Source organism: Diabrotica virgifera, chromosome 3, assembly GCF_917563875.1.
Source record: "Diabrotica virgifera virgifera chromosome 3, PGI_DIABVI_V3a".
NCBI lineage: Eukaryota > Metazoa > Arthropoda > Insecta > Coleoptera > Chrysomelidae > Diabrotica > Diabrotica virgifera.
The window spans coordinates 26335872-26352705 of record NC_065445.1 but is presented as its reverse complement, the minus strand read 5'-3'; the positions used below and the strand labels follow the sequence as shown (position 1 = coordinate 26352705).

Sequence of the window (16834 nt, the reverse complement as noted above, 5' to 3'; positions counted from 1 at the left end):
TCAGGTAAAATTTATTTCAGGCTTTATTATGGGAGTACCGTCTAGTCAGTGTTAATTGCAAAAGACCAACTCTGTCTACCTCGGTGGCTTATCGCTCCGGGTGGGTCTTAACAATGGGCCAGGTCAGATAAATTAAATAATATTAACGACCGCACTAATTGAACTCAACCATTTACTGTTGAACAAACCATAACGAATACTGTAAATGATTACTTTATACAAAAGTACCGATTTGTAACCAATACTTGAAAGTAGCTATAATCACTTTTTAGAGCGGCTGTAAGCAGGATACAAATCATCATCAGATTTGTTTGGTAAGACTATTTGGGGTGAGGGTGGTCACATAATATAACGTCACATACATACAGCTATCTGTTTAGAGTCGGCTTGAAATGCTGGTTTTTGAAATTTCCATTTTTGGCAGCATTTTATATAAAATCCATTGTGCGTTGGTCGACTAAAATAGGTGGCATTTCTGCAAGATTATAAAGAATATACAACATTTTTAATTCTCAATACATTTTATTACCTAAATGATACTATGTAACAGTTTATTTTATAATCACATTCGAAAGGAGTACAACAAAGATATTTAATAAAAAATAGTTTTTACTCTCCATGTAAACCCTCTTTAAATGTGTAACCTCCAATTGCCAGACGAACATTTACATGCAATGGAGTGCTCCTTTACATACAAAAGAAATCAACTATAGAGAAATGTGACAATTGTACTACTACATAATTTTTCGTGTGTATTAATTAAACCAAGATTATTATACACCAAAATTCACCCTAAGGATATAACTGATGCAAATACATATTATACAAGTTCACATTCTATTCCTATATCCTATCGATTAACCTATTTTGAAAAGATCTATCTTCTGGAAGCATAACCTAAGAAATTACTACTCTACTTAAAAAGAGCCCCACCATAATCATACAAAAGTATTTTGGTTAAAAGTTTTTCTTCATTACATCCCCTTTTTGCAAGTTACCCCTGCAGGCGAACGGTTTACTTCTTAGACGCTTGGAAATAAAATATACCGAATACTTTTTTTTTTATTTCTTCCACACCCAACTTTTTTTATTCGATTCTCTAATTATGTATATTTCTCAAAGTTCAAATAATGTATTTTTTAATTTTTCCAAGAGGGCCGAAAATTGTTAACAAATAACTTGTCTAATAACTAATAAAAAAAAACAATTTCCCAGAGGACTTCGAAATAAACACTCTTTCTCTCTTGGTAATTTTTCGTTTGGAAAATATGTAAAACAAGTATTTGTGGTTTCTATCTGGCGAAAAACAGTTTTAAATTTAATTAAATATTTCTACGCGCAGCGCGCCTGTATCGCCACAACCGTTGCGTACAACCGCGGTAAACTGCTCGAAAGGATATCCCAATTATTTGGGTCCATGTATTCAGAGAGATAGAAACCGTTTACTCCTATCAAAATATTGTTACTTGTATTTTAAGGTTTAGAGATTATAAAGTTTTTTGTAGAATTGCAATTTATTTGGTAGTTAAAAAAAATCCAAAAAGCACTAATTAAGGTATTTTTCCAACAAATAATTGCAAATAATAACTCGCAAAGGAAGAAGCATTTTTCGAAAAATTACCGAGAGAGAAAAAGAGTTTATTTCGGAATAAGCGATTCGGAAAATGTTTTATGTTTTTGTTATTTATTAATAATAATTTCTGGCACACCTGGAAAAATAAAAAACATACATTTGAACTTTGAAAAATATATTAGAATCGAATAAAAAAAGGTTGATAGATATGCAAAAAAAAATCGATTTATGTTCTGCTTATGGGGGGTAAACCGCTCGCCTACTGCCACAATTAGGGAGGCTAAAATAATATGTATAAGAATCAGAACTGATTCAGTGATGTGTTGTTTTGAATAAGTTTAATTTTTTGCACGTGTTTTTCATAACTTGGTAAACAAAATAATGAATACTTTTACTTGTTTGTTAGCTTTTGAATGACATTGAATTTTAATCGTTTCTACAAAAAAATGTAGCAAAATATAACCATATGTTTATATTGCAAATATTGGAATGTCTACAAACTATTGAATAATTAGTGACAACTGTGTTGCTACCCCGGTTCCTGGTATACATATAGGAGTGGTCAAAATTCTGAAAACTTGACAAGAATTGATTTTCAGTAACACTCATGTTCTTATCATGTTTCATGATCGTGAATTATATAGTTTATCAATACAATTACATTGGTATTGTATTGTTTTATATTTCTCCTTATTTTATCTATTTCTCACTCTATATTTACATAATTATTTAATAAAATGTGGAAACGGAAAAAGAGATTTGTGAATGACTTGTGAGTCTGTCAATGTATACCACGAGTGACATGATTTAGTCGTCCAATTGGAAGCACATTCGTGCGACTTCGTGTTTATTAGTGACTTCGCGAGGGTTCGCAAGTACTCTTGATAAAGAAGGTTACACATGCTGAAATAGCAAACAAATTGAGTAGTCCAAAAAATCAGCAAAAAAAACATGCAGAAAACCGAAAGTTTGGAAAGCGAAGTTGGACGTTTTAATTTAGAGCAATATTAATGCAAAAAACTGTCCGGAAGAAATACTTCAAGCCAAACTTCTGCTGATTATCAGAGATTCGTTTGAAGAGGATGCTCAACAATGCGACTTACAGCAGGATGGAGCGTCCTGTCACACGGCCAAGACTTCCATGGAATGGTTGAGAAACCATGGCGTTACTATCCTGCCTTGGCCTAGAAATAATCCCGATCTAAACTCAATAGAAAATGTATAGTCACGGTTGAAAGTGTTAGTATCACGCCCAAGAAAGGGAGAACTGGAGGAACCCATTATTCAAAACTGGTTTAGAGTTATTCCACCCAAATATTTGGCTCCTCTCGTAAACTATTTGCCTCGCAGAATCTCGAATCTGTGTTAAAAACAAAGGCTATCCTGCCAAATACTAATTTTCTTCATAATATATTTTTTTCAGTTTCCACTTTTTCTTTACTAATAGCTGACGGTTATTATTTGATTTATTTTTAAATTTTTCAAGATTTAGTCCTTAAATATTAAGTAGAAACATAAAACGATGCAATAAATTTATAGATTATAGCTTATAGAAAATTAACCAACATACAAAAGGATATTCTCTTTACCTCGTCCGTCAAGTAAATTCTTTCTGACGAGCTAAAAATAGCGAAACACGTTTCTCAGAATCGCAGGTTAGACGAGGATGCATATTCCTTTTTATATACATATTGTATTTTGTATACATTATTTACATATTATTTTTATAGATAATCTTGTAAAACATATGTGGCCTGAAAAAAAAAAGAATGCTGCTGAGAAAACTAAAATTTTTAAATTTTTTAAATTTATTTGTCGAAAGAATTTTGAGGGCAGGATATTTGTTGTGGCAGAGATAACTTGTGGTGTAATTTCGAAAAACTTTTGAAAATATTTCACGGAACGATAAAATTTTTGTGATTAAACAATCCCGAATCGAAAATGTAGACATTATGTAGACACGAATACAAAACAATAGCATAAAAAATTCTAAATTAAATTCCAAATCGTTGTTTGAAGACAATTTAAAAATATAAATCACAATTATAGGATTTCAGGAATATATGTCTTGATGAAAAATTCAGTCTTTCCAAAAAATGACTAGTAGTAAATCTTCTTTCAAGTTTTAAACTTACACTAATACAAAACATAATAATCTTAACATCACTTTCACTGTGTAATAATTAACATAAAAGTCTTTTGGCAATTTGTGTAAACCAAAGAAAACGATTGATTAGCTCCACAGCTTCTAAGTTGGCACTAAGTCAGGCAGTTCCTACACGGTATATCGGCTCGTATCACAGTAAATTTTAACAATACGGAAAAGTCCAGTTAAGGAATACCTATTAGTGGAAACATGTCACAAAAAAAACGTTACCTTAACACTATTTTATCTATTCATAACATTAACATTGATTTTGTTTTGATTCATCGAACACTATTTTATCAATTCATAATATTAACATTGATGTTTTTTGATTTATCGATACTTTTATATACATATTTTGAAAGTGTCAGGAATATCCTATGGGAAGCAGTGAAATGAAACTGCTAATGCAGGTTAAGTTATGTCGTTTCCTCTACTGCGAGGATGATGAGCATGAGAAATAATAGGTGATTACCAGTTTGGCTTCCGACCAGAAAGGCAAAAGATTTGGGAATACAGCATAGATGTGCATCAATTTTTTTATAGTTAAACAAGCGTATGGATCAGTATGCAATTAAAGCCAGAAAACAAATATCTGGAACATGTCATAATAGGTGAGCGTTATCACTTGTTGCAATTAATAATACAAGGAAGAATACAGGGTAGAAGGAGTCGTGGAATACAGGGTACAGGAGATAGCATCTCGTGGTTAAACAATTTGAGAGCTTGGTTTAACTGGACTTCTGCTGATCTCTTTAGAGCAGCGGTATCGAAAGTGCGAATTGCCATGATGATTGCCGACTTTCTTAGACGAGATGGCACATGAAGAAGAAGATGGATCAGTAATCTGGTATACACTATGGAAGGTAGTGGTGGAAATGGGAGTACCCAGAAAGCTGAGCGGATTAGCTCAGTTTCAGATGTGTGTGCAGAATTCATGTACACGTATCAGAATTGAAAGCAGTATATCAGATGAGTTTCAAATCGAAGCGGGTCTAAGACAATGTGATCCACGTTCCCCTTTGTTATTCAACTTCGCTTTAGAACACACTAAGAAAGCACAACCAGAATTATCAAATGGCTTCGCTGCCCAGGGAACGAAAGTACTGTTAGGTTTTGCTGACGATGTCGACACAATTGTACAAAGCACCAGAGATGCAAAAGAAGTTACCCTTTTTGAAAGAGGTGTCAGGGAAGTTGGCCTTAAGGTCAATCAAGAAAAGATGCACGTAAATGGTGGTTACCAAAAATCCAAGACAACAAATTAGACAAAATTTTTCGATAAATAAATACAATTTCAAAGTTATCAAAGAAGCAAGCGGTATTTTTTAGTGACTTTTCTGATTCCACAGCAGTAGAAATAAGATCTATCTCGATATTCTAAAACTACCACCACACGTGAGGAATGTACAGGGAAATTAAAAATATACCATTGACATTTTTTGTGTTCAAATGTTTTAGTATCAAAAGAGTTTCTGTTGGTATAGGTTAGAACAAAAACTCTCTCGTTTACATACAAGAAGCTTTTTCTTACAAAAGTTTGTTACTCTCCATAGTTGATTTTCCCGTGAATTGAATACCTGATTTTTTTTTTATAATTTTTTAGTTTTTTTTCTTTGGTTTTTACATTGTTGGGCAAAGGTTTACCAAACCTCTCTTCTTAGCTTATACCGAGTGGAAAAGAGGAAATGTTTTTCTTGTTTAAGTTTGAGACACCCTGTAGGGAGGACAGGGTACAAGGGTGGGTTGGTATACATCGAAATCATGTTGTAGTCTCACGTTTTGTGAACGTTTTGTTTTTTTTATTTTCTTTGATATCTTTAAAAATAAAGAAAATAGATGGTTTTATTCTTTGGCATGTGCTTTTAAGAATAAAAAATAACAATTAACAAAACAGTCTAGTTTGTAAAGATATCAGGGAAATTAAAAAACGAAAATGTTAACAAAACATGAAACTACAACATGTTTTCAATATATACCCACCCTTGTACCTTCTTCTTCCTACAATGCGTTTCAAAGTTAACATAAGCAAATAATTTCCTTTCCTCCACCTGGTATAAGCCTAAAAGAGAAGTTGGAGTAAACTTTTGCCTAACAATGAAAATACCAAAGAAAAAATCTAAAATAAAATTAGCCGAATCCGTTAATATGTTTATTACGAGAAAACCAACTACGAAAATGAGCATAATTTTAGGTAGTGCAAAACTTTTATAGTTAAAAATGAATAACCATTTTCAATTTCGTTGCAAAACGAAAATACAGCCGAACCATATTCCAGTCCAATCAGAGAGTGCTGCAAGCACCTCTACCGGTTTCGAAACTTATTAGTCTCTCATCAGGAGGCACATATGCTGCTCTCCCTGATCCAACCAAAACAAACCCCAGCGTGCAGTCCCGAATTGCAACGAACGAAATGGCATAGATGCCCTAGCGGCAACTGCTAGCAAAAGACTAAGTTTTCACTCTAATGGCATATAACATATCCCACCAGAATGAAAACAATGGGAACCTTCTCTGGTTACACCTCCGAGGCTTCTACAATTTGCAAGCCATACGGATGCTGAGACTAAGGAAGATGAGGGAATTCTACAATTTACAATTCACGTCACATCTGCTCAGCGCGGTAAAGTTCCAACGAGACTGGTTCCCTTCATACTCCCTTCATACTGGGAGTATGAAGGGAACCAGTCTCGTTGGAACTTTACCGCGCTGAGCAGATGTGACGTGAATTGTAAATTGTAGAATTCCCTCATCTTCCTTAGTCTCAGCATCCGTATGGCTTGCAAATTGTAGAAGCCTCGGAGGTGTAACCAGAGAAGGTTCCCATTGTTTTCATTCTGGTGGGATATGTTATATGCCATTAGAGTGAAAACTTAGTCTTTTTTTATAGTTAAGTGTATTATAAACTTTAGACTGACGTATAATGTAATATCTAAAGTGCAATATTGAAAATTGTAGCAATATTCTAAATGAGCAGTGTCGTTCATTACACAAGACAACTACCAGTAAGTGGGAATGAGGTCATTATAAAGTGAATACATACTTAATAAACTCGTAAGTGTCTATACATTAAAGAATTTAGTAGATAATTTAAAAGTAAATATTGCAGAAAGTATTTGAAGACTATTTGATTATACTATTATGGAACAATTTGTGGTTTAATAATTTAAAAACATGTGAAACGCAGTAGCGTAATAGGAAATGCTGTTTGGCAAAGTGACACTGAAAAGAAACTCTCTAGCTAGATAAAGCTAGATGACTAACCTCCAATTTAAATAATGGTACAACACACTTGATAAAGCTATGAAGCTAAGGTACAGGGAATGAAATTTATTATAAGACTATTACAAACGACCAAATCATCCTTCTTGGGTCAATTGCCTGACCGGGATGATTGGATGGAATGAACCTGCACTGATCTATCGCAGCAGGCTCACGTAGCATCTGCTAGCAAGATTGGATTCAAGTCTAGCCAGGCATCCGGCTCTCATGTATCATTCCTTCAGGACGAGATCTTTGCGATCCTGGTAGGTGCTCAAGATATAATACAGAGGGCTTGCTCAGATAGGACCATCTCAATCTGCTCTAACAGTCAAGCAGCACTAAGAACTTTAACCAAAGTAGGCTCAAAACTGGTTCTTGGTTGCAAAAGAACACTGGCTGATGTTGCGCTAACCAATAGGGTCAACTTGATATGGGTACCGGGGCACACAGGTGAAGAAGGGAACGAATGGACTGACGCCGTGGCCAGACGGGGCTTATCCACTCCACTCTGTGATTCCTGGGCTAGTGGTGGAATTATCGGATGGACTAGACTCCACATAGTGGGGCCATAAAAAGTCTTACAGCCCAATTTCTCTTTCTAAACCGTAGAAGCTCTCTGGTGGTCAGTATGCTTACCAGTCACTGTAGACTCATGCGGCATGTATATCTGCTTGGATTTTCTGATGGCCCAAGGTGCCATCTATGTGATTAGGAAGAGGAGAAACCTCCTATGTCATGGAAGTGCCCGGAACTAACCTACCAGAGGTAGTACACCCTAGGTTCGGCCTTTATACAACCGAGCCAAATGAAAGAGTTACCTCTAAAAAAGACTTGTAGCTTTCCGTGAGGCCACAAGTTTAATAAAGGATTAGACGGTCGAAACAACAGGAAGAGCTCAAATTTGGAGCCCCTGTTTATTCTAGCAGTTGTGGGAACTCGGAATAGGCTGAGCCCCAGAAAGAGAAATAAGAAAGTTTTTATAGAAAAATTTCCGCATCAGAAACAGATATTATTTATTTACTTAAATCTAGATCAAATACATAGTATAAGGTAGCGTTTTTTACTTATAATATTCAAGTAGTCCCTCACCATAGTCCGTATCACTTATCTTGAATTTTCTATAACGAAGTCTCGTGTTGCACTGTCGATTTCGGTGGAGCAGAAATTCCAGATATCGTTGGTAAACTAGAACTCGGCACTATTTCGGGCATCTTAGCTTCGTCTTTAAGTAGACCATCGTAGCTGAGATCCGATAGCACGCTATCGACGAAACCAACCTTTCTGCACACCGAAGTAGTGGGTTCCTCCATCATCAAGAAGCCTCTAGGCGGTTCTTCGATATAATTGATGAAAGGTATTTCGGTGGGCGACTTGTCCATTACCGACCTCTCCGAAGGCGTGTAGTACAAAGACATTCTACTCTGCGTCACGTCTGTTAAACTAGCGTCTAGGTTAGCAAGTTTTTCTATTTTACTTTTTATGTAGCAGTCTACGCTCTCTGCATCGGTGGGATCGAACACTAGGGATTCTGCTCTGCCGCACGTCCCCGACCGACAATTTTCAAAATACAAGCTGGGAAGATTCTCCAACACTTTGTTGAGGGTCTGCTGTTGATACTTGTACGTCTCTCGAAGCTGAAGGACTTTGTGAGAACTGAATTTGCGGATCTTGTTTCGCTGGAAGACGTAGTTTTCTCTGACCCAATTCAGCTGACCCGTGGAGTAATCTCTTACTTTCTTCACCTGAAATTAAAAGATGTACAATAGGAGACTGGTTTATTTGATGTAGTTATTTTAAATTGATTTATTTGTTAGACATCAGTAACTAACAAATAAATCAATTTGGTTGCCATTCAGCCTTATCCTTGGAACCCATTCAGCCTTGTCTTCACTTATTGTAGCTTGAAGTGCTTTTGTCTTGTACTATGCTTAATAATTGATACTTAGACAATTGTAAGCAGCAATGAATATGTATATCTGGGAATAAAACTAACGAGTACAGGTCCACACTTGAAAGGAGAGTAAAGGGAAGACAGGTGATAGGAGCCCTGAATTCGGGACTGTGTCAAAAAATATAAGACCAGAAAATAAAAAAGAATTTACAAACTCAATGTTAACACCACCCATGGAGCTAAAGTCTGGCAATTAGCCAAGAAGTACGGAGTTAAATTACTAGCCACTAAGATGGATTTTTGGAGTAGGTCAGCAAGAAGATCAAGACTAGAACACATAAGAAACGACGACATTAGACAACAAATGGACAACCATCATGGATGACATCGAAAGACGACAGCTAGTATGGTACGGGCATGTACGACGAATGGAGGAAAAAAGAATCCCCAAAAAGTGTTAGAATGGACCCCCTCAGAAAAACGAAAACTAGGAAGACCAGCAACCACATGGATGAAGGGCATCTCCAAGGCTGTCGGAAAGAAATTTAAGAGATGAAAGACTACCACAATAGAAAGGAGTGGCGATTGGGAACGGAAAGGCGTATAATGTTATAAAGCCTGTTTAGTATACAGAGTTGGGATAAAGTATGAAACCAAGCAAATATCTTTGAAACGAAAATAACAATATTTATGAAACTTTGCATGCAAGTACAGTGACGCAAAAGGCATCATGCCATATTTTTTGTTACTACTCCACTTCCGGTTTCACTGGAAATACCCTTAACTTATTTACTTTAAATGGGACACCCTGTATATTTTTTGTTTGGAGGAAAAAAAACTATTAAAACAAGAAATAAATCTCTTTACCGTTAAAAAATAGGTTAATTTATTTACGTTAGCTAGACCAATGATATTAAAAATAAAAAAAAATAATTTCAAATGTTGAAAATGTTGCTGTTCACCTTCTGACAGCGTGCAAGCCTATAAATAAATTCGTGAGTCACTTTTTGTAAGATTTCTCCACGTATTAGTTCACGTTCATCAATTCTTATTCTTTGTCTCAAATCCTGCAAGCATGTTGGTCGCCTAACGTAAACACGTAATTTTAGATAACCCAAAGAAAAAAATCTAAGGCTGAGGTCCGGAGAACGAGCGGGCCACTCTATGAATCCTCTACGTCCAATCCATGGATTTGGAAAATTCACTTCCAAAAAATGAAAATTCACCTATTATCATTAATATTTCAATACGATCTTTTCCACTTAATTATCTACAGACACTTTTTAACAAATTTTCTCTACCAAATTTGGTATGTATGAATTAAAAATAACAAGTTCTTTTAAAATCCGCAAAAATATATAGGGTGTCCCATTTAAATTAAATAAGTTAGGGGTATTTCCGGTGAAACCGGAAGTGGAATAGTAACAAAAAAATATGGCAACAGATGCCTATCGCGTCACTGTACTTGCATGCAAAGTTTCATAAATATTGTTCTTTTCGTTTCAAATATATTTGCTTGGTTCCATACTTTATCCCAACCCAGTATAATATGTATGTAGTAATTGATTGTATAAATATTAAGAACTATTTTTGTTGAATGCGTGGAATAGTATGTTACTGATAAGATATGAATATAAGAACATAATGATATATTTGCAAATTCCTGATTGATCGAACAGCCTAAATCTGTCAAATTAATGTTCAATTTAAAATGCGACAACACAAATTGGTATCTATTTATGTCAATAAAACAAGTGTTACTTACTTGGTCGTAATATTGACCTCTCAAAGTGCTCAGATGAGCGGTACCAATGTCCCGAAAGTCTTTCAGATGTTTCGCCTGGGCCTGGTAGCTGTTTTGGATCCATTCCATCTGTTGTGCACAGTTGTCCTTTATTCTCGTCACCTGCAATTAAAGAGTAGTAGTAGGTACATAAATCTAACAAAAATAGTATTAGACGACCATTAAAACATATATTGCTAGTTATAAAAGCAGTAACATTCATCAAATTTTATTACTTTATTCATTTAGAAAAACACTAATAAAATTTCGAAAAATATTTCATAGTTGGCGTTATTTTGATCTAATTACTCACAGTAGATATATATGTCACGTCTAATAAACTTATGGCATTAGTAAATTTGCATAAACCCATAAAAAATAGTTAGATGCATTTCCAATATATAAATAACTAGCTGACCCGGCAGACTTCGTACTGCCTCAATAGATAAAAACAAACTGTTGTATACAATAAACTTAAAATTAACAAAAGGAATTCGTAATTAATAAACAAAAATGCTCGATGTGAATCAGGTTTTATTATTATTTTTAATTAATTACACATGATGTTTGAAATAATAAAGTTTAGTTAGAAGTAACAAAATAAAGTTTGTAGTGCAACAGTTACAATCTTAAATTTGTTTATCTTATAATGAATATAACAGCTTTATTATATCTACATTCAAAACAACCATCTATTTATTATTAGGTTCGGGGAGATTCCAAGTCTATAGGTGTTGATTAAATAAAATTAAATTCAATTAAAATTAAATAAAAAGTAAATGAAGTAAATTAAAATTAAATGAAATTGAATAAACGTAAATAAAAATAAAAAAAACTGAATAAAATTAAATACAAATAAATAAAATCATATTAACTTAAATACAATTAAATAAAGTTAAAAAAGAATTAAATAAAAATAATAAATAAATTAAAAAATAATAATAAAATTAAATAAAAGAAAATATAGTCTAATAAAAATAAATAAAATTTAATAAAATGAAATAAAATAAAATAAACAAAAATAAATAAAATACTTAAACTAAATAAAATTAAACAAAATGAATTAAAATTAAATAAAATTTTATAAAATAAACAAAAATAAATAAAATACTTAAACTAAATAAAATTAAACAAAATGAATTAAAATTAAATAAAATTTTATAATTTGCTGCTTGTTCTTTTCGTGTGCTCAGAATTTTTCTCCTGCTTACGGTTCCGTTTAGAGATATTTTTTGAAAATTTCGCAAAATTAAAAAATTCATATGTTGCCCAATTTGAGTCCCAAAGTTAAACTGTGCCACTTCTCTTCTATGAAATTTGTCGCTCGTTCTTCTTCTGTCCTCAGAATATTCCTACGGCTTGAGATATTGTATTTCGGACACCGATTGTGCTAGACAAAAAATTTTAGTACGGTTCTGCTCGGAATTCAGCAAGGAGTCTACCTACTTAATTTCATATTTTTCACGTCATTATTGTGAGAGTTACGGCGTCATGGGCAACCCCCTAATGACATACGGGTATGAAATATAGACAGCAACCTACTCCCAGTACAGTCCAATATACCTGCAAAATTTCATAAAAATCGGTTAAGTCGTTTCGGAGGAGTATGGTAACAAACACTGCGACCGGCGAATTTTTATATAGATGTAAAATATTTAAATGGCTATTAAAAAATAACGGTCTGAGATAAAAAATTGAAAATTTAGGATTGTATGTATCTTTTGCTTCTACATCTCATAAAAATAGTAAAAAACGGTTTTTCCAAAAATTAAAAAAATATATCAGGGGGGCAACACCCCTTATGACGTACGGGTATGAAACTCCATATTATCCTATTCCCAGACCGCTAGAATATACATGTAAAATTTCATAAAAATTTGTTCAGTTGTTCTCGAGTTATAAATGGTGTAACTAACACAACCTCGACTTTCTTTTATATATATAGATGTAAAATATTTAAATGGCTATTAAAAAATAACGGTCTGAGATAAAAAATTGAAAATTTAGGATTGTATGTATCTTTTGCTTCTACATCTCATAAAAATAGTAACAAACGGTTTTTCCAAAAATTAAAAAAATATATCAGGGGGGGCAACACCCCTTATGACGTACGGGTATGAAACTCCATATTATCCTATTCCCAGACCGCTAGAATATACATGTAAAATTTCATAAAAATCTGTTCAGTCGTTCTCGAGTTATAAATGGTGTAACTAACACAACCTCGACTTTCTTTTATATATATAGATGTAAAATATTTAAATGGCTATTAAAAAATAACGGTCTGAGATAAAAAATTGAAAATTTAGGATTGTATGTATCTTTTGCTTCTACATCTCATAAAAATAGTAAAAAACGGTTTTTCCAAAAATTAAAAAAATATATCAGGGGGGGCAACACCCCTTATGACGTACGGGTATGAAACTCCATATTATCCTATTCCCAGACCGCTAGAATATACATGTAAAATTTCATAAAAATCTGTTCAGTCGTTCTCGAGTTATAAATGGTGTAACTAACACAACCTCGACTTTCTTTTATATATATAGATGTAAAATATTTAAATGGCTATTAAAAAATAACGGTCTGAGATAAAAAATTGAAAATTTAGGATTGTATGTATCTTTTGCTTCTACATCTCATAAAAATAGTAAAAAACGGTTTTTCCAAAAATTAAAAAAATATATCAAGGGGGGCAACACCCCTTATGACGTACGGGTATGAAACTCCATATTATCCTATTCCCAGACCGCTAGAATATACATGTAAAATTTCATAAAAATCTGTTCAGTCGTTCTCGAGTTATAAATGGTGTAACTAACACAACATCGACTTTCTTTTATATATATAGATGTAAAATATTTAAATGGCTATTAAAAAATAACGGTCTGAGATAAAAAATTGAAAATTTAGGATTGTATGTATCTTTTGCTTCTACATCTCATAAAAATAGTAAAAAACGGTTTTTCCAAAAATTAAAAAAATATATCAGGGGGGGCAACACCCCTTATGACGTACGGGTATGAAACTCCATATTATCCTATTCCCAGACCGCTAGAATATACATGTAAAATTTCATAAAAATCTGTTCAGTCGTTCTCGAGTTATAAATGGTGTAACTAACACAACCTCGACTTTCTTTTATATATATAGATGTAAAATATTTAAATGGCTATTAAAAAATAACGGTCTGAGATAAAAAATTGAAAATTTAGGATTGTATGTATCTTTTGCTTCTACATCTCATAAAAATAGTAAAAAACGGTTTTTCCAAAAATTAAAAAAATATATCAAGGGGGGCAACACCCCTTATGACGTACGGGTATGAAACTCCATATCATCCTATTCCCAGACCGCTAGAATATACATGTAAAATTTCATAAAAATCTGTTCAGTCGTTCTCGAGTTATAAATGGTGTAACTAACACAACATCGACTTTCTTTTATATATATAGATGTAAAATATTTAAATGGCTATTAAAAAATAACGGTCTGAGATAAAAAATTGAAAATTTAGGATTGTATGTATCTTTTGCTTCTACATCTCATAAAAATAGTAAAAAACGGTTTTTCCAAAAATTAAAAAAATATATCAGGGGGGGCAACACCCCTTATGACGTACGGGTATGAAACTCCATATTATCCTATTCCCAGACCGCTAGAATATACATGTAAAATTTCATAAAAATTTGTTCAGTTGTTCTCGAGTTATAAATGGTGTAACTAACACAACCTCGACTTTCTTTTATATATATAGATGTAAAATATTTAAATGGCTATTAAAAAATAACGGTCTGAGATAAAAAATTGAAAATTTAGGATTGTATGTATCTTTTGCTTCTACATCTCATAAAAATAGTAACAAACGGTTTTTCCAAAAATTAAAAAAATATATCAGGGGGGGCAACACCCCTTATGACGTACGGGTATGAAACTCCATATTATCCTATTCCCAGACCGCTAGAATATACATGTAAAATTTCATAAAAATCTGTTCAGTCGTTCTCGAGTTATAAATGGTGTAACTAACACAACCTCGACTTTCTTTTATATATATAGATGTAAAATATTTAAATGGCTATTAAAAAATAACGGTCTGAGATAAAAAATTGAAAATTTAGGATTGTATGTATCTTTTGCTTCTACATCTCATAAAAATAGTAAAAAACGGTTTTTCCAAAAATTAAAAAATATATCAGGGGGGGCAACACCCCTTATGACGTACGGGTATGAAACTCCATATTATCCTATTCCCAGACCGCTAGAATATACATGTAAAATTTCATAAAAATCTGTTCAGTCGTTCTCGAGTTATAAATGGTGTAACTAACACAACCTCGACTTTCTTTTATATATATAGATGTAAAATATTTAAATGGCTATTAAAAAATAACGGTCTGAGATAAAAAATTGAAAATTTAGGATTGTATGTATCTTTTGCTTCTACATCTCATAAAAATAGTAAAAAACGGTTTTTCCAAAAATTAAAAAAATATATCAAGGGGGGCAACACCCCTTATGACGTACGGGTATGAAACTCCATATTATCCTATTCCCAGACCGCTAGAATATACATGTAAAATTTCATAAAAATCTGTTCAGTCGTTCTCGAGTTATAAATGGTGTAACTAACACAACATCGACTTTCTTTTATATATATAGATGTAAAATATTTAAATGGCTATTAAAAAATAACGGTCTGAGATAAAAAATTGAAAATTTAGGATTGTATGTATCTTTTGCTTCTACATCTCATAAAAATAGTAAAAAACGGTTTTTCCAAAAATTAAAAAAATATATCAGGGGGGGCAACACCCCTTATGACGTACGGGTATGAAACTCCATATTATCCTATTCCCAGACCGCTAGAATATACATGTAAAATTTCATAAAAATCTGTTCAGTCGTTCTCGAGTTATAAATGGTGTAACTAACACAACCTCGACTTTCTTTTATATATATAGATGTAAAATATTTAAATGGCTATTAAAAAATAACGGTCTGAGATAAAAAATTGAAAATTTAGGATTGTATGTATCTTTTGCTTCTACATCTCATAAAAATAGTAAAAAACGGTTTTTCCAAAAATTAAAAAAATATATCAAGGGGGGCAACACCCCTTATGACGTACGGGTATGAAACTCCATATCATCCTATTCCCAGACCGCTAGAATATACATGTAAAATTTCATAAAAATCTGTTCAGTCGTTCTCGAGTTATAAATGGTGTAACTAACACAACATCGACTTTCTTTTATATATATAGATGTAAAATATTTAAATGGCTATTAAAAAATAACGGTCTGAGATAAAAAATTGAAAATTTAGGATTGTATGTATCTTTTGCTTCTACATCTCATAAAAATAGTAAAAAACGGTTTTTCCAAAAATTAAAAAAATATATCAGGGGGGGCAACACCCCTTATGACGTACGGGTATGAAACTCCATATTATCCTATTCCCAGACCGCTAGAATATACATGTAAAATTTCATAAAAATTTGTTCAGTTGTTCTCGAGTTATAAATGGTGTAACTAACACAACCTCGACTTTCTTTTATATATATAGATTATTTTGTAGACAGATTAGAAAAAAAATTCATATATCAATATTTTCTAAATAAGTAGTATCCTGATATTCCCGAATACAGGAATATTCATTATTCCTCTGATTTCTTCTCTCCATTGTCATGCTGGTCTTCATATCGCTCTTCTACTCCATGGAACATAGTTTAAAGCCTATTTTGGCCATTTTTCGTCTTTCATTCTCATTACTTGTCCGTACCATAAAAGTTGTTCGGATTCTATTGTAACGAGCGATCCACAATTATTGGGATCAAAGTTAGCTGTGCAAAAAAATATGTATGTCTTGTTTTAATCTGAATTTATATCAATGGTTTATCAATTAATTTTGATTAACATTATAAGACATAAAAATCAGTCAAAACCTTTAACAAAGAACTTTAATCATAAATAAAAAGAATTAACAAAATTATAAGTAACAATCATAAATAAAATCAAACAAGATGCTGTATATATCCACCACCAACATCTCTACATAACCTAACTTTTCTTGTTAAGTTGACGTACACTGCAAAGTTGACGTAAACTGGAAAGTATATTTGAATTAAGAATAGACATGCACTGTATCTCTGTCGTTCAGAGCCACCTATGGTGA

The 16834-nt window shown here is 32.8% G+C and overlaps 2 protein-coding genes across 3 annotated transcripts in view; one reads left to right on the top strand and one right to left on the bottom strand.

The window, feature by feature from the left end:
- LOC114331953 (cytokine-like nuclear factor N-PAC) overlaps window positions 1-16834 on the top strand; it is a 167261-nt gene that overhangs the window by 78048 nt on the left and 72379 nt on the right. The window lies entirely within an intron of this gene.
- Window positions 7972-16834, bottom strand: part of LOC114331952 (uncharacterized) — a 49547-nt gene continuing 40684 nt past the window's right edge. The window contains exons 4-5 of the mRNA XM_028281642.2: window positions 10640-10780; window positions 7972-8725 (exon numbers count right to left, since the gene is read on the bottom strand). Of these exons, the coding sequence (XP_028137443.1) occupies window positions 8102-8725; window positions 10640-10780 (765 nt within the window). The 3' untranslated portion in view covers window positions 7972-8101. The remainder of the gene's footprint in view (window positions 8726-10639; window positions 10781-16834) is intronic.